We start from the raw sequence: 18,599 nt of genomic DNA, 5'->3' as shown, positions 1-18,599 counted from the left end.
CATATAAAACACTGAAGTACAGCAGTAGCACATTTTTCAGTTCAGAGAAAGGAAAATAAACCATTGAGCAAAGCAGCAATTTGTAAGTGGAAAGGAAGGATAAGAACCATGATCAGAACTTGACTACTGAGTATGAGGCACAGAAAGGGGCAGGCTGGCAGCAGAAACCAAACAGCTCAGGGCCAGCATTGGAGAAGAAAGAGAGAACTTGCTACCAGTCTCTCTTACTTGGTGCTTCCTGCCAAATTTAGGGCAGGGGAGAAAGACTGTGAAACAAATTTCTTCCGTTAACTTGGGCTAAGAGGTATAAGCAACCTCAAATGCACCAGGGAAGTACGCATACAAACGGGCTCCACCAGACAGAGGAGTGCTGAGATAGCACGAGACGCAGGGTTTACAGAGATGGCACAAGCTACACTGCATCAGTCCCACACCAAGGAATTGCCAGGGCCTGGCTAGAGTTTTGTGGGATTTTTTTATTATTATTATTATTTTGTGTGATATTTTTTATATAGGCTAGCACTGTACTCTTTGCTAAAGCTGCTGATTCTGCCATATAAACTAGAACAAAAATTTCTCAGAAATTAAGTCAGTTCCCCTCCTTGTTAATTTACTATCTGCCTCCCAACTGAACATTGATCTAGATAACATTCCCTGTACAAAGTCTGATGTGCAGATACACTGTTCTGACTGAGGAATTAAGAAGCTGAGAGTCCACTGAACATTGGATTTTTCCCCATACAACATGGCCTGATTTGGAGTTTGGTCCACAGAGGACAGCAAGTTAACCGTAGAGATCATCGTCATTGTCTTCACTGTACACGTTTCCCCCGCTGCCGCTTCCTGTGCCTTGGCTCGGACCTGTGCCACCCTGGTTACCCGATGGGAACCTGCATGCAGTGGTACAGAAGGGAAGAGAAGGGATGCTGTTCAAAAGTCTCCTCACAGCTCATCACAATCCCCTCCCTCCATGCCAACACCCTGGTGCCAAGTAGGACAGGCAGGAGAAACAGGATGAAGTCTTACAGCAAGTCACACAAAAAGCTTATATGGCTGCTGGATGCTGCTCATGCTAAAGGAAAAAAAGGTTGATGGACTTCAGGAGCACTAACAGAGCAGCTATAACTGACTTGCAGCACAGCCTACACCTGCTACATGCTCAGCTGGCTGCTGTATGTGCTGGGGAGAATGGGAAAACACAGAAAGCTGCCTCGGTGCTCTGTTCTGGGGCTGGTTGAGCCACGGTGCCTTCCTCCCACTCCCCCATAGTTACCTGAAGCTGCCAAAGCCACGGCTCTGCTGTAGAGTCTGCGCAAACATCTCATATTTCCTGATGTCATTGTCACTGACAGAGCGTCGAGCAAAGCGCATGGCCTCCTCAAAGTGATCCTTGCGTATCTCAGGAACTGGGTCATCCTCCTCCACTTCCTGCAGCAGGACAGAAGGCCCAGGTGAGCAGTGTGCCTGAGTTCCATGGCCCAACATCCACCCTCTAGACCAGGATGCTCCAATGTCCAAAGTAGGGGCTGGAGAGGAACACCGTGGCAAACTATGAGTCCCAGCTGCAGCAGGGGTCTTCTGAGCAATGATGACAATGAAACACCCCAGGAGGGCCTCACCCTCCCACAAGATGAGAACAAATCCAGCTCCACACTCTGTGCTGAGAGGCCACTCATCCCCATCCAAGGATTATGGAGAGGATTAACACTTCCTGTCTCACCCATGGGCAGAGGAGGGGGGAAAGTTCAGAGTGCCCCACTCACCATGGCAGAAGGGTTGGTCTGCCTCTCTCGTTCTCGCCTGATCTCACTCTCAATGGACTCACGGATGGCCAGTTTGCAGGCACGCTGGCAAATTTCTGTTAGGTCGGCCCCCGAAAAGCCATTGGTCATCTTAGCTAGGAAATCCAAGTCGACATCCTAGAGGAAAAAAAAACAACAAACAAACACAAACAAAACCCCTAAAAATGAGACACCTGTTCTTTACATCTTACACCCTCAGGTGACAAAAAGGTGCCTTTAGATCTCATGGTATCAAGGTGATGCCTTAACTTTGGCCAATTTTAAAAATATGAGCTGTTAAGGTTCTTGTTTTTGGGAAAGTTAACCACATACAAAGGCAGGCCACACTCCCCACACACCCAGCAAGACCCTGCAAAGCAGCTGTAAATCATAGAATGGCTAGGGTTGGAAGGGACCTTAAAGATCATCAGGTTCCAACCCCCACCAGACCAGGTTGCTCAAAGCTCCATCCAACCTGGCCTTGAACACTTCCAGGAATGGAGCATCCACAACCTCCCTGGGAAAACCTATGCCAGTGTCTCACCACCCTCACAGGAAAGAATTTCTTCCTAATATCTAATCTCAATCTCCCCTCTTCTAGTTTCAAGCTCCTTGACCTGTCACTCTGTGCCCTTGTAAAAAGTCCCTCTCCAGCTTTCCTGTAGCCCCTTCAGGTACTGGAAGTCTGATATGAAGTCTCCCCAGATCCTTTTCTTCTCCAGGCTGAACAACCCCAACTCTCTCAGCCTGTCTCCATGGCAGAGATGCTCCAGCCCTCTCATAATCTTTGTGGTCCTCCTCTGGATCTGCTCAAGCAGGTCCATATCTTTCTTATGCTGGGGGCCCCAGAGCTGGACACAGTACTGCAGGTGAGGTCTCACAAGAGTGGAGTAGAGGGGGAGAATGCCTCTGCACTGTTCACCTTCAAGAAGAGGCAGGTTAACTTGTGGATTTAGGATATAATTTGCTCAGGTCTCAGTATTAGGAGCTAAATGAAACACTGTCAGACTGGAAATTGAGATGGGGCACAGGCAGATCAAGACAACCAACCTTCTCCTCCTTCCCCTCAACTAAGGAGTAGTCCCACAACCTCGTTTGAAGCTTTCCTTCCCAACAGCAACTAAAAAGGTAGGCTTGGCACAAAATAGCTTGAACTCTCACTTGACATCTGCTTTCTCTGATTAACTATCAGTTGGCATTATTGCCTTCTGCCCAGGCAAGGGACATAGCTCTTGCCTAGGATAGAGTTCAGCAACAATTAACTGCAATGGTTCTTCTTCAATTTCCATTTCTCACCCCTGATTTCTACATTTATTTCAAAGTACAATAATCTTTTCCATCTTGTCATAACAGACATTCCTGTTCCCACACTGGGGGCAGAACTTCACTATATGATAAAGGTCTGTTGTGCTTACACACCAACACCTAGCTTTGTTGATACTTAGTCTCAGAGCTCAAGCCTCCCACTACCTCTTCATTTCCATCCTTCAGGGACTGAAGGTTTCCCCAGCTCAGTACTGTGTAGAGCAGTCACCAGCCCTCTGCTCTATCCCTAGGTTGTGAGGAGCATGTACAGCACACAGTAAACCCAAGTCAGACACAGTAAGGGAGCAGATCCTACCTTGGCAACTGGTGATTTCCTCAGGTTGGCCTTAAGAATAGCAACCCGGGACTTCTCATCAGGCAGGGGGATGTAGATGAGCTGATCCAGGCGGCCGGGGCGCAAGATGGCTGGGTCAATTATGTCTGGCCTGTTGGTGGCACCAATGATGAAGACGTTTTTCTTGGTGGACATGCCATCCATCTCTGTCAGGATCTGGTTGATGACACGGTCTGCAGCACCACCACCATCACCAATATTCCCACCTCGAGCCTTTGCAATGGAGTCCAGCTCATCAAAGAAGAGCACACAAGGGGCAGCCTGGCGAGCCTGCGAAAAGCAAACAGAAACAATTACTCCATGTTAATACCACCAGGTGAGGAGATCACTGATTTCACACTAAGCCTACCCTACCATTAAAGCAACTCAGATGAGTACCAGACCACTGCTGCTGCAAGGAGAGCTTGGAGGAGCTGCTCCGGAACAGTCTCCTGCTACACAAACCCTCAATTAAATTCTCCTGAACAAGTTGCATTTCTCCAAAGTTGGAAGCATTGTGAACCAAGCAGAAGGGCGGTAACTCCAATGCCTGGAGGGAAAGGTGAAGCCAATTTGCCTGGACCAAAACTCTCCCTGCAAGATCTAGGGATGCCAATTGGCTATTTAGGCATTCAAGTATCAGTAGGTGAGATATACCAAATGGAAGGGAGAAATCCAATAGCTGTCTTCAGCTACCTAATGGGTAGTTATAGGGAAAAGGGAATCAGAATCTTCTTCATGGTGTGCAGTGAAAGGATGAGAGACCACAGACACAAATGGCTGCAAAGAAAATTCCGGTTAGAAATAAGGAAAAAAACACCCCAAACAACTTCTTCACACAGTGAGCTCAAACACTAGCACAAATCACAGAATCATATAGAATGGGGTTTGGGTTGGACGGGACCAAGATCATCTAGTTGCAACCCCCCTGCACAGGCAGGGACACCTCCCATTAGACCAGGTTGCTCAAAGCCCTGTCCAGCCTGGCCTTGAACACCTCCAGGGAAGGGGCATTCACAGCTTCCCTGGGCAACCTGTTCCAGTGTCTCACCACCCTAACAGTAAAGAATTTATTCCTGATGTCTAACCTAAATCTACCCTCTTCCAGTTTTAAACCATTACCCCTTGTCCTATCGCTACACACCCTGGGAAAAAGTCCCTCCCCAGCTTTCCTGTAGGCCCCCTTCAGGGACTGGAAGGCCGCCATAAAGTCTCCCCAAAGTCTTCTCTTCTCCAGGCTGAACAGCCCCAAACTCTCTCAGCCTGTCTTCATAAGAGCGGTGCTCCAGCCCTCATATCATCTTCATGGCCCTCCTCTGGACTTGCTCCAAGAGCTCTATGTCCTTCCTGTGTTGAGGGCTCCAGAACTGGACACAGTATTCCAGGCGGGGTCTCACGAGTTCAGAGTAGGAGGGGCAGGATCACCTCCCTCGACCTGCTGGCCACGCTTCTTTTGATGCAGCCCAAGATGCAGTTGGATTTCTGGGCTGTGAGTGCAGGACCTCGCACTTGGCCTTGTTGGCATGGGCCCACCACTCAAGCCTGTCACGGTCCCTCTGGATGGCATCCCTTTCCTCCAGCGTGTCAACCACAGCACACAGCTTGGTATCATCAGCAAACTTGCTGAAGCTGCACTTGATCCTACTGTCCATGTCGCTGACAAAGATGTTAAACAGCACCAGTTCCAGTACCAATCCCTGAGAAATGCGACTTGTCACAGGTCTCCATCTGGACATCGAGCCATTGATCGCTACTCTCTGAGTGCAACCATCCAACCAATTCCTTATCCACTGAGTTGTCCATCCATCAAATGCATATCCTTCCAGTTTTGAGACCAGAATGTTACGTGGGATGGTGTCGAAGGCTTTGCAGAAGTCCAGGTAGATGATGTCAGTTGCTCTTCCCTTGTCCAACAACGCCGTGACCCCATCATAAAAGACCACCAAATTAGTCAGGCATGATTTGCCCTTGGTGAAGTCCATGTTGGTTGCCCCCAACCACCTCCACCTTTTCCATGTGCCTTAGCAGAGCCTTCAGGAGGATCTGCTCCATGATGTTGCTGGGCACAGAGGTGAGACTGACTGGCCTGTAGTTCCCCGGGTCTTTTTTTCCCTTCTTGAAAATGGGGGTTATGTTTCCCCTTTTCCAGTCAGTGAGAACTTCACCAGACTGCTATGACTTTTCAAATATGATGGAGAGCAGCATTGCAACTTCATCGGCTAGCTCCCTTAGGAGCCACAGATGGATCTTGTCAGGTCCCATGGACTTGTGCATTTTCAGGTTCTTTAGATGGTCTCAAACCTGCTCTTCTCCTACAGTGGGCGGATCTTCCTTTTCCCAGTCTCCGCCTGTGGAAAACTGTTCTTTTCTTCCCCCAATATCGGCTCGCGACACTGCCTCTGTTTTCTGTGACCTGGACGGCATGGTCAGAGCCCTTACCAGTGAAGACTGAGGCAAAAAGTTGTTCAGTACCTCAGCCTTCTCCATATCCTGCATGACAAGGTCTCCTGTTTCCTTCTGCAGAGGGCCCACATTTTCCCTGTTCTTCCTCTTATCACTGATGTACCTGTAGAAACTCTTATTACCCTTACTGTCTCTGGCCAGATTTAATTCTATCAGGGCTTTAGCTTTCCTAACCTGATCCCTGGCTGCTTGGACAACTTCTTTGTATTTCTCCCAGGCTACCTGTCCCTGCTTCCACCATCTGAAGACATTCTTTTTTTCATCTAAGAGTGTCCAGGAGCTCTTTGTTCATCCATGCAGGTCTCCTGGCATTCTCACCTGCCTTCCTCTTTTTTGGGATGCAAGAAAAATTCCAGAGAGGTCAGGGATTCTCCATCTTCAGCACGTGTTTGGAACATGAGGCCCTGAGCAATCTGATTGAATTTCCAAGTTATCTCCCTGTTTTGGACAAACGGCTGGACCAGATGGCCTCTGAGGTTCCCTCTCAATCTAAATTTTTCTCTCTCACTCTCCTTCCCATTTTGCTCTTCTAGCACCTTCCCTGACCACAGGAGTGAGGATTCCCAAGATAATCCATACAGATACCTCCTGGTCACACTATCTACAGGGGAACTGAGTAGTAAGAGTGAACTCCTTTCTAAGCCGTATATATTGCAGGACAAGAATAGAATAGACTATTTCAGTTGGAAGGGACCTACAACGATCACCTAGTCCAACTGCAGAAGAAGAAGAACCTGCAACATGTTTTGAAAATCTGTAGGTGATGGCTAATGAGGTGTCAAAAGTTTTCAGAGATACAGAGAATATCTATGGCATCCTAATGCTAGCCTCACTGCTTCAGACACTGGGGCATTTATAATCCTGTAACAACAGATACAAATTGCAGCAGGAGAAAACCATTTAAATAGCTATGTTGCTGAAGATAATTAATTTCCTCACATCAGGAAAGCAGCCGCTGCTCTCAGTGCAAGTGGGGAAAACAAAACACACAAACAAGAACCAGGCCAGTAAGACAAATGCAGTAGAGACAGTGTTTTGGGGGTATCTCAGCACAAACATGGCACAAATAATAGAACATACTTACCTTGTCAAAGATCTCACGCACGTTAGCTTCAGACTCACCAAACCACATGGTGAGCAATTCTGGCCCCTTGATGGAAATGAAGTTTGCCTGGCATTCATTGGCAATGGCTTTGGCCAGCAATGTCTTACCACATCCAGGTGGCCCGTAGAACAGAACCCCTTTCGATGGGGTCATGCCAAATTTGAGGAATTTGTCTGGGTGCTCCACAGGATACTGAAGAACAAACCAAACAAACAAAAACTCTTGTGATGAGCCAGAACAGGTCTGCAACTTAGAATCACAGAATGGTTTGGGTTGGAAGAGACCTTTATAGATCATCTAGTCCAACCTCCCTGCCATGGGCAGGAACATCTTTCACTAGATTAGTTTTGCTTCTGCTCCTACCAGAAACACTACCTGAGATTTCTGGTGGGTTAAACACAAGATTCTGCCTGCTTGGTGCCACTGAAGCTTTTAAATGGGCACTGGCTTGAAAAGTACCACAGCTAAATCATAAAGCTGCCTTAAACAGTCTATTTCCACCTATGAACCAAGTACCAGTTCAGGTCGTTTTCCACCACACTTAACCCCAGCTTCACTCTGCTCTGCAGAAGCAAAAGGGAACAGCTCATTTTCTAACGTATTTGCTCTGCCCTCCAGAGACAGGTAAGGTGTCTGATGTGAGCATTTATCCTCTGCAACAAGGCCACAGATAGGTGATGATTTTAATGCCAGAAAATTAGACTGAAAAGTAATTATTTTATTCACAGACAGGCTGTTTGTACAGTGCCAACTGAAAGCAGGGACGTTTCAAATCCAAACCACCCTGACACAGGTAGGCACCAGAAGTTTTCACAGACCATTCATTACTTTGTTCCAGCCTCTTCTTTCATAGAAGGCTTCAGAATTACTTCTCACCTGTCCCTATGCTAACACTGATGGAAAGCCCTTCAGAGGCTCTCCTTATGAGAATCTTTATCCACTTTCTGGCATATAAAGCCACCATGTAACAGGATTCTCACAGCAGTGGTCCCACTGCTGGTCTCCACTGAAGAGAAACAGAACAGCTGTTGTTTCTGCATGTAGCAAAACACCCACCAAAGATGTCGCTGTAGACTCAGCTAAGAAAAGCCTGATGCTGCTTACCAACACCTTCTTCTTCCTAAGTTCACTAAGATGGAACAGCATCAGTCCATTACAAGAAAATACAATTAAAACTGCATTTCTCTGTTCATAGTCCAAACAGGAATGTGAAGAGGTTCTGGATTTTATTATTATTTTTCAAGCTGACTAGGCAAAAATCTGTTGGAAACCCTTACCTGTACAAGTTCCTGGAGTTCTCTCTTTACATCTTCTAGACCACCAATATCTTCCCAGGTAACTTGTGGCACCTCCACCACAGTCTCCCGAAGAGCAGAAGGGTTGCTCTGGCTCAGAGCCCACTATCATTAGAAGAAACAGCACTATATGAGTTCTAATACATTATGTTCACAATTAAACATTGCACCCAAAAGAAAGAGGGGCACTCCTGCATTACCCTAAAGTCATCCATGGTCACAGCCAGTGAGTTCATCACTTCAGCATCAATGGTTTCATCTTCTAGGTCTATGAGATCCATCTTCTTTCTGATAGCCTGAAGAGCAGCTTCTGAGCAAAGAGCAGCCAAGTCAGCACCAACATGGCCATGGGTCTCATTTGCCACCTGAAAGCAGAGCACTATGACTCACAGGAATACAAGCAAGCGCTCTGCAAGGGCAATGCATGCTCTGGTCACTCAGAGGTGCAACGAAACTCTGGAGGACAGGAACACCAGTGCTCTGCTGCAAATTCAAGACAAGTGCTATCATATTTAACAGACAAAGACACTGCTGTTCCACCTCCTACTTGAGATCAAAGCTGCAACTGAAATTCAGATGGTGTGCAGAAAGATAATTCTGAGGACTGCAGTTCTTCATTCAGGACAGAGATTACAGTAACCATCCAGTATTACACCACAATGTTCACCCAGCTCTGAGAGTGCTGTTTCAGGCTTGCTTTATTTTTTAAGAGAATGCCACAGCAAACAAACCCAGGAAGACAGTGACAAGGCACTTCCAGACTGGACTGATACACATTTGTTTCACTTAGCCATGCCATTCTTCGCTAGCAAGTGAGGATTTTTGGTCAATGGTAAACTAGTTAGAAGGAAACCCAGAGATCACATATTCACCTGGTTTCACGCTGTCCTAAATGAGCAACTATGTTTACACAACCAAGCCTTAACAACTCTTCCACTACAAAACAGAGCATCAGGAACATCTGTCTGCAGAGACAAGCTTTCCTAATAGCATGCTACTCACCTGTTCCAGATCCACATCATCAGCCAGTTTCATATTTTTTGTGTGAATCTGCAGGATCTCCAGGCGCCCAGTGGCATCTGGGATACCGATATCTACCTCTCTGTCAAAACGGCCTGGGGAGTACAAAACATATGTTGAGCCGCTGATTCTGCAAACTAAAAGAGCTGCAGTTGCTGCCTTCCTCTGACAGAGGAACATGACGATGAGCCACAAACACATACCATTTCAGAAAATGCCAGAGCTTTAGGTTTCTCTGCAGCATCTATCAGCACAGTAGCAGAGTCAGATCAAAGGAGGAGGAAAGGCTTGAACCATTTAGGGAAAGTGAGACTACTGTATTAACTAGAGTTCAAGATAATATAACATAGAGGATTTATGTTTTTTTCATTTATAGGAAAATATGCTTCCCCTAACCAACACACCATGAGACATTTTTCATAGAATCATTTAGGTTGGAAAAAACCTATAAGATCATCAAGTCCAACTGTTACCCCAGCACCACCAAGTTCACCACTAAACCATGTCTCTAAGCACCACATCTAAATGTTTTAAATACTTCCAGGGATGGTGACTTGATCACTTCCCTGAGCAGCCTGTTCCAATGATGTTTATTCCTACCTTTGCATTCTCAGCACAGGAGTCCAACAAATAGAGAGATTTAATTTTTCAGAACTTTCATAGCAGTACCCAAGTGGTGAAAAACATTGATTGCCCCAATATCTGGGGAGACAGGAGACCTACATATTACTGCAACATTAACTAAAGGTACGTACACCTATAATTTTCATCTAGCTGTTCATTCAAATGCCTCACTACACGTTTAAGAGGTTATTTTTTCCTACAAACTTGACTGGTTTGCTATTATAGACTTTAACAACTGGTCATACAACAGGCATTCATTCACACTGCAAGGTTTCAAAAACCTGAACCTCAGAAACTACCAGACTTCTCATCAATAAAAGTAAAAGAAATTAGACAATTTAGAGCCTTCTGCAACTTGAGGTATGAACAACCCTTTAAGCATTTAGTCCTGAAATAGCCTCACTTAATTGACGATGTGAAAAAGCAAGCTACCCTCTAAGTATTTTGTTATTTTTACAAGTTCTAACCTAATAAAGCACAGAAAATTATACCAAAGGCTGGAAGCCTAGAAATTTCAAACAAGTAGCTGGAGACAAGTCAATAGTTTATGTAACACACAGAAGATATCTAATATTAATTTCTGCTATATCTTTCCAAGGCCCCTGAAGCATAGCCCATAACAAAGTACCTGATACATGCAAAAAAAAGACAGCAATCATGGTTACCAAATCGCCTGAGTGCTGGGTCAATGCTGTTAGGTCTGTTGGTAGCTGCCATAACGATCACGTGAGCTCTCTGTTTCAGTCCATCCATAAGAGTCAACAGTTGAGACACTATGCGACGTTCCACCTCTCCATGTGTCTATGGAGAGAGAAAGTAATGATTAGACCAAAAGCTTTACAATGCAGCACAGGAGCTAGTACTGCACCAGGACAGATAGAACAGACACAAGCTGTTAAGAAATATTGTGAGCTATATCAGATTCTTCTGATATCCAACTTCTGACATCCAACTGAATTCAAGTGTTAAGTTAAATACTGCTTTATCCTGTAGTAAAATGCAGAGATTCAGACCAGTTGCTACAAAAAAAAATGTACTCCTTTACCTTCTACAGGCTTTCTTTACCTTCTCTCTCTTAGGAGCAATGGCATCCAGTTCATCAATGAAGATGATGGCAGGAGCGTTCTTCTCTGCTTCTTCAAAGGCTTTCCTCAGGTTGCTTTCAGACTCACCAGCCAGCTTGCTCATGATCTCAGGACCTGAAAAAATAGTGGCACTGTGGCACCCGGAAGACAGGCAGCTAGCCCCAAGGCATGCAGATGAATTTTTTTTAGTACAACGTTCATGTGGGAGTATCTATATTTCAAGCCAAAGTAAATGCTATCAACCAAGTTAATTACATTTGCAGCTAAACAGGCATGCAGAATTATTTTCCATAATTATTCTGGTGTTTTCTGTTTACTCTAACAGAATGCAGTGCTAGTCAATGAGATACCTTTAGCTCCCTATTTCCTTACCCTCTTTCACACTTGGTGAGCTTCTCTGTAATGTGCCACCACATACAGTTAATGCCAGTCTGAGCTTGCAAGAGAAGCAATCAAATTATATGGTGATGAATTATCAGGGTAGGGAAGGAAAAAACTGTAAGATATTGCAACTGTCTTTAGCTTGCCTTACACAGGTATACATTTACCTCTGTAAGAACCTATAATTGAGTTTCAAAAAAATACAACAAACCACCCCAAAATCCCAAAAAAACATCTCATCTCAAAGAATAAATAAAAAAAAATAAATAAATGTGTAAGCACATCAGTCCCAGAAGGAAGGACAGCATTCCTCTAAGGTCTCCTACAATTGCTGAACAGTAGTGCAGGCTCACAGATTTATTTTGTTTTTACAGGTTTTTTGATTATGCTGATGTGGTAATGAAGAGAAAAGTATGTTTTTAAGAGATCCAAGAAAAAGAAACCTGACCCTCGAGAGTGTAAAGCTGCTAGCTGACTGAAGCACACCAGCTGCAGAGCCACTGATGCAGGCAGGCACTGAGAGTGTTTCATTACAAGTTACACACCAATTCATACCAGCTCTGTCTACAACATTGCCCGCAGCCTCCAGGCTTGGGAACAGCAGACAGAGAACGCATCACTAATTCTGACAATGCTATTTTTATCACACAATAGAAGTACAAGTGTCTAAAGAAACATCTGGCTCATTAGCATGCAGTGACACCTTCCACACACTTAGGAAGTATTTGATAAGGGCAACATATAATTAAAAACAACCCATCTACATCTGATATCTTGAGATACAAAGCAAGCCACTTCCCTACCACTGCTCACTGCTATGCTGTGCTATACACTCCTTTGCTTTCACATTCATGGGTCTAAGTGATTGAAATAAGAAAACCGGCAGAAGAGGAGGGGGTGTCGCCCTCTACATCAATGACCAGCTGGAGTCTGTAGAGCTCCGCCTGGGGATGGAGGAGGAATCCACTGAAACCTTATGGGTCAGGGTTAAAGGGAAGACAGGGGCAGGAGATGTCATAGTGGGGGTCTGCTACAGGCCACCAGACCAGGATGGCTGAGCAGATGAGGCCCTCTACAGGCAGATAGGAGCAACTTCTTTGGTGTGAGGGTGGTGAGACACTGGAACAGGTTGCCAAGGGAAGTTGTGGATGCCCCCTCCCTGGAAGTGTTCAGGGCCAGGTTGGATGGGGCTTTGAGCAACCTGGTTTAGTGGGAGGTGTCCCTGCCCATGCAGGGGGGTTGGAACCTGATGATCTTTAAGGTCCCTTCCAACCCTAGCCATTCTATGATTCCAGCATTGACTATAAAATGGGACAGAAAAAACAGTGAGGAAAATTCAGAATCTGGTCTTTACTGGACGTAAATCAGTGTCCATCTCAGCTGCTACAGGTGACGAGTGACCAATAGGAGGTTCTGTCACTTGTAGCTAAGTCCCAAAGTACTCATTATAGCTTTCATGACCGTTCCTCCCAATTAATGTTACATGAAACAGAACAAGTCTTGTGCTTTAGTTGAGGGGATAAATGAAATCCACGGAAGACCACCTTCTTTTCTGAATGGAACATGCTGGTAGCAATAGAAACAAGAGTCCTGCACCCATATACATAGAATAATCTCATCACTTCACTCCCAGCTCTGCTCTCACCAACATAAATGAACACTCAGCAAGACTCCCAGGTCTCTGCATCACAAAGCTGTCTTTCCAACCACCCTGCTACAAAATAATCAAGCTTAAGGGAAGTGCTGCTACAGATGCTTCCACGCAAATGGCCACACAAATGGTCCCCAGAGGCACACTTCAAAGAGGCAAGGAAGTATGTCAGGGAGACAATGTGGCTCTATAAGCCTTATTAATGCCATTTATTATCATGAGATGGATGAATGAGCACACAGCAGATCTGAGGCCAAAGCAGCCACAACACTTACCATTGATCAGGAAGAAGAAAGCCCCCGTTTCATTGGCCACTGCTCGGGCAATCAGTGTTTTACCAGTGCCAGGAGGACCATACAGCAGGATCCCACGTGGAGGCTGAGGACAAAGGCAAGAGACTTAGGTGGTAAGCTAGTATCTGAATGCCTAAGTAGCTTCACAGTGAAGCTGTAAGCATTTGATAAAGCCAGCCCAAAATTGTGATGCAAACTCATGCAACAGATGCCATCCCAGCATTGCTATCAACACCCTTACTACTTTGCATGACACACAAACAAAAACCTTGCCAGTAACTGACAGTGCTGATTGAAAGCATCCCCCTGCTTTGCAAGTTGCCAGTACTTTAATCTGTATCCAAAACATGTAAGGAAATAGTTCCCTGACACCAGCATTAAAAGAAAAAAACCACAAATTACTTATTCCCCTCCCAATACCTCATAAATCTCTGACATCAAGAATCACCTGGAAGGGCAAGCCCACCCATCCACCCAGTGCACATGGGGACTTACCTTCACTCCTATGGCCTTAAAGAGTGCAGGGTGTCGGAGGGGAAGTTCCACCATTTCTTTTATTTGAGCCAGCTGCTTCCGGCAGCCACCAATGTCATCATAGCCCACTTCATTCAGTGACTCTTCTTCATCCTATCCGGAAGGAAATACATTAAACATTTGAGTGAAAACAATAGTTCAACAATCCCTCCTGGTCTACAGAACCCAGTGTCCTGGTTTGAGCCAGGATGAAGCCAGGTTTTTGCTCACTGTCATTTTTTGCTGTCTTCAGATTCTCACTTTCAAGTCTTCCTGGTGTCTTGTACAATTGTTTCTTAGCTCTCTCTTCCCAGATGTGCATAGGGAAATGTCTGCATGTACCTAGACCTTGCTGAAGCCCACCATATTGAACGACAGCCTCTGCTGTGAGGACCCCTACACACTCTAGCAAAAAACAAGTTTTATGACTCTCTGGTATGGCTAACAAAGATAACAATAGACAATGAAGCCCAAGAAAAATTACTTATTCCTTAAACTGTAAGTGATATTTCTATGAATGTTAAAAGCATAGAAACATAGAATGTATTGGGTTAAAAGGGACCTATAAAGGTCACCTAGTCCAATCCCTCTACAATAAGCAGGGACATCTCCAACTAGAACAGATTGCTCAGAGCCCCATCAAGCCTGACCTTGAATGTCTCCAGGGATGGGGCCTTCACCACTTCTCTAGGCAACCTATTCCAGTGATCCACCACCCTCATATTGAAGCTGCAGGACATAGTGAGGAGGCTATAGAGTCTCAGGAAGGCAGAAAATGAGATGGATAGTGCAATCCATGCACTCACTGCCGAGGACATGCAGCCTGTGCCAAATCGTCCAAATACTCCCCCACCAGAGTACATGGAAAGGAGGGGAGGCACTGAAGTGGGGGAGTGGAAGACAGTAGGAAGAACTAAAGGAACATGAGGAAGGGACCTCCCTCAAAGCCCGAGGTACCCTTGAAGAACCAGTTCACTCCTCTGCAAACAACAGAAGAGGAAATGTCCTGGTTTAAGCCAGGATTAAGCAAATTTTCCTTTTACTATTTTCTTTTTCACTTTAGAGAACTCTGTTTTAACTAGCAGCAAGTTTTCCAGCTAGTTGACTGATAACACTGGGATGTTTATGTTACTGCTGAGACGCCAAGGTCACCTTGCTCTGCAGCCTCAGATGCTAAAGGAGCAGAAGAGTCATATCTGTAACCCTCGCGTAGGGAGAAGTGGACTAGATGGACAGTAAAATAGACCCAAGTATTCCATTCCACATATCTATGTAAGCTCGGTGTAAGGTCAGGGATGATGGAAGTCAAGCCCTTCTTCCTGCTTTTCCTTCTCTTCCGTCCATGGCCAGCATCTGGGGAGAACTCCATCTATCCATCACTGTTGATCCCTAGGCTCGTGCCTTCCTGAACCTCATAACTCTGCCCTCAGCTCCTGTCTGCTCTGTCGCTATCTCTGGAAGCAGTCCGGGACATTTTGGGACTGCTCACAGCTAAGGAGAGTGCCATGGGAGTTGATGGGGGTGGGAGGAGGCAGTAAGGGTTTGCACATTCCTGAACACATTTGCATATAATTGTGTATATATATATATTATAATTAGTGTTTAAGTAAAGCTACCTAGTTTAGTTTTCAATCCAGAAAGTCTTCTCTCTTTACTCTCTCTCCTTTACCCTACCCAGGTGGGAGGGGATTGAGAGCATTATAGAATCATAGAACCATTCAGGTTAGAAAAGACCCTTGGGATCACCGAGTCCAACCATCATCCCTACTCTACAAAGTTCTCCCCTAAACCATAGCCACCAACACCACATCCAAACGATGCTTAAACACGTCCAGGGATGGTGACCCCACCGCCTCCTTGGGCAGCCTATTCCAGTGTCTAACCACTCTTTCTGTGAAAAAAAAATTCCTAATGTCCAGTCTAAACCTACCCTGTTGCAGCTTGAAGCCATTCCCTCTTGTTCTGTTGCTAATTACCTGTGAGAAGAGCCCAGCAGCAACCTCTCTACAATGACCTTTCAGGTAGTTGTAAAGACTGATGAGGTCTCCCCTCAGCCTCCTCATTCTCAAACTAAACACTCCCAGCTCCTTCAAGCATCCTTCATAAGATTTATTCTCTAGGCCCTTCACCAGCTTCGTTTTCTTCCTCTGTACTCGCTCCAGCACCTCGATATCTCTCTTGAATTGAGGTGCCCAAAACTGGACGCAATATTCCAGGTGTGGCCTCATGCCCTGGTTTGAGCCAGGATGAAGCCAATTTTCCTTTTACTGATTTTTTTTTTTCCTTCAGTAAGCTTTCTTTTAAGTAGCAAGAGCATGTTCTAACTAAAGCTGATAAGACAGTGGAATGTTTTTCTAACTGCTGGGTCTCCAAGGTCGCACCTTCCCTCTGCCGGCTCAGACACTATGGGGAGATCTGTGACCCCCCCGTAGGAGGCTGAGTTAGACAGACAGCAAAATTGGCCAGTGATATTCCATTCCATAGAGCTACGTAAGCTCAGAGGAAGGTCAGAGATCACAGAAGACAACTTCCTTCCTGCTTTTTGTCTTTCCCTTCTCTTCCGTCCATGGCCGGCGTCCGGGGAAGACTCCGTCCATCCATCACCGTCAACCCCCAGGCTCGAGCTCTCCTGACTCTCATCACTCTCCACTTTCTTCAGCAGCAGCTCTGGGGTTTCTCGGGACTGTTCCAGCTCAGGGGAGTGCTGGGGGAGTTGCAGAGGGGTGGGGGGAGGCAAGAGGCTTTTGCACGTACCTGAACATATTTGTATATAATGGTATATTTTTTTTCTTTTATCATTAGTGTTTGATTAAAGCTGTGTAGTTTAGTTTTCAATCCAGCCAAGTCTCTCTCTTTTTCTCTCTCTCCTTCCCTACCTGGGTGGGAGGGAGAGGGGTCGAGAGCATTGTTGTCGAACCTGAATCAAATGGTGACAACAATTTATTGGCACCCAGCGTGGGGCTCAATTTTAAGCCCAGATTATGCATTTTCATTAATTGGGAGTGTTCAAAATTCCATCTCTGATGGGAGGAATCCCTCAGATAGCAATGGGCAACAATTCTGCTGAATTTCCTGACGGACTGAACACACTGTTGGAACACACTGTTGCTAGTTTAAAGAAAACTTACTGAAGGAAAAAAAAAAAAATCAGTAAAAGGAAAATTGGTTTCATCCTGGCTCAAACCAGGACATTGGTAGCAGAGGATGGTTTTGATCCATCAACCTCTAGGCCCATAACCACTCTTGAGAGAGCCATCACATATTTGAGAGAATTAGCTGTGCGAGAGGTGATCTATGATGACCACAGGATTACAAATCCTGATGACATTGTATGTGACACACCCATGCTCCAGAGGTTTGCGCTGGCTGTACCAGCAGCACATGCCCATATATTCTCCTTCATGGGGTGTATTGACTACGAAAGATCAACTGTGCATGAATTGGCTTTGAAAGCACAGCAGTACAGAGACATGATCTCAGATTCCCATCAGGTCCACACCTCAGCCATTGAAAAAATGACTGACAGAAGGAATAAGATGCTGAACAGATGGAAAGGTAAATCCCAGTATCGTCCGAGAGAAAACTGGCTCATGTCACAGCCATTGAGAGAAAATGTCCTGCTACAAGACAGCAGCAAGAGAGACGGGACCCACTTCGACACTACCTGTGGGGTCTCTTGCGTGATTATTATAAAGAGGACATGAGAAACCGGAACAAGAAACTCACTGCTATTCTCCAGATACGTGTACAAGAGCTGCTAAATAGAACAAATGCAGGAAATGGTTCTTCCAGGAAGAAGGCTACTCTAGTCTCCAGCGACAACCCCATGCAAAGCTACAAGCTTGGGGATGAGTGGTTGGAAAGCTCCATGGTGGAGAAGGACCTGGGGGTGCTGGTGGACAGCCAACTTAGCATGAGCCAGCAGTGTGTCCAGGTGGCCAAGAAAGCAAACACCATCCTGGCCTGCATCAGGAATAGCGTGGCCAGACAGAGTAGAGAACTGATCGTGCCCCTGTACTCAGCATTGGTGAGACCACACCTCGAGTACTGTGTTCGGTTCTGGGCTCCTCACTACAAGAAGGATGTTGAGTTGCTGGAGCGTGTCCAGAAAAAAAGCTACCAAGCAGATGAAAGGTCTGGAGAACAGGTCCTATGAGGAGAGGCTGAGGGAACTGGGGTTGTTTAGTTTGAAGAAGAGGCGGCTACGGAGACCTCATTGCTCTCTACAGCTACCTGAGAGTAGGTTGTAGGGAGGTGGGAGTTGGCCTCTTCTCTCAAGTGAATAATGACAGGACAAAAAGAAATGGCCTGAAGTTGTGGCAGGGGAGGTTTAGACTACATAAAAAGAATGTGGTTGCACACTGGAACGGGCTGCCCAGGGACGTGGTAGAGTCACCATCCCTGGAAGTGTTCAAAAGAAATATACATGCAGTGTTATGGGACATTATCAAAGCACTGAAGGGGAAGATTTAGGTTATGGTAGGTGAATTTAGGTAATGGTGGGACTTGATGATCTTCAAGGTCTTTTCCAACCAGGATAATTCTGTGATTCTGTGACTGGTCCTTCAATCCAGATGTTGCATCAACCTAAAATCCTCAATATTAGAGGTGCCCTGCCTCCAGCCAGGGGGAGGACAGGGACAACTGAGTTTACTGGACTGTGTGAATTCGGTGGCCTGGAACAACAGAACCACAAAGATATAAAGCTTTGGTGGACACTGGTGCACAGTGCACACTAATGCCATCGAA

General features: G+C 45.7%; 1 protein-coding gene across 1 annotated transcript in view; it reads right to left on the bottom strand.

Moving 5' to 3' along the window:
• Positions 1 to 688: 688 nt before the first annotated feature.
• Positions 689 to 18,599, bottom strand: part of LOC104386959 (transitional endoplasmic reticulum ATPase) — a gene marked incomplete at its 5' end in the record, with an annotated part of 38,551 nt that continues 20,640 nt past the window's right edge. Inside the window, 12 exons of the mRNA XM_009995640.1 lie at positions 689 to 890; positions 1,274 to 1,428; positions 1,764 to 1,919; positions 3,403 to 3,711; positions 6,968 to 7,180; positions 8,266 to 8,388; positions 8,484 to 8,648; positions 9,286 to 9,398; positions 10,593 to 10,728; positions 10,993 to 11,126; positions 13,320 to 13,422; positions 13,833 to 13,964. Coding sequence (XP_009993942.1) covers positions 785 to 890; positions 1,274 to 1,428; positions 1,764 to 1,919; positions 3,403 to 3,711; positions 6,968 to 7,180; positions 8,266 to 8,388; positions 8,484 to 8,648; positions 9,286 to 9,398; positions 10,593 to 10,728; positions 10,993 to 11,126; positions 13,320 to 13,422; positions 13,833 to 13,964 — 1,845 coding nt within the window. The remainder of the gene's footprint in view (positions 891 to 1,273; positions 1,429 to 1,763; positions 1,920 to 3,402; positions 3,712 to 6,967; positions 7,181 to 8,265; positions 8,389 to 8,483; positions 8,649 to 9,285; positions 9,399 to 10,592; positions 10,729 to 10,992; positions 11,127 to 13,319; positions 13,423 to 13,832; positions 13,965 to 18,599) is intronic.

This window comes from Chaetura pelagica, unplaced genomic scaffold, assembly GCF_000747805.2.
Source record: "Chaetura pelagica isolate M959 unplaced genomic scaffold, ChaPel_1.0 scaffold734, whole genome shotgun sequence".
Classification (NCBI taxonomy): domain Eukaryota; kingdom Metazoa; phylum Chordata; class Aves; order Apodiformes; family Apodidae; genus Chaetura; species Chaetura pelagica.
This window is presented reverse-complemented; position numbering and strand designations above follow the sequence as displayed.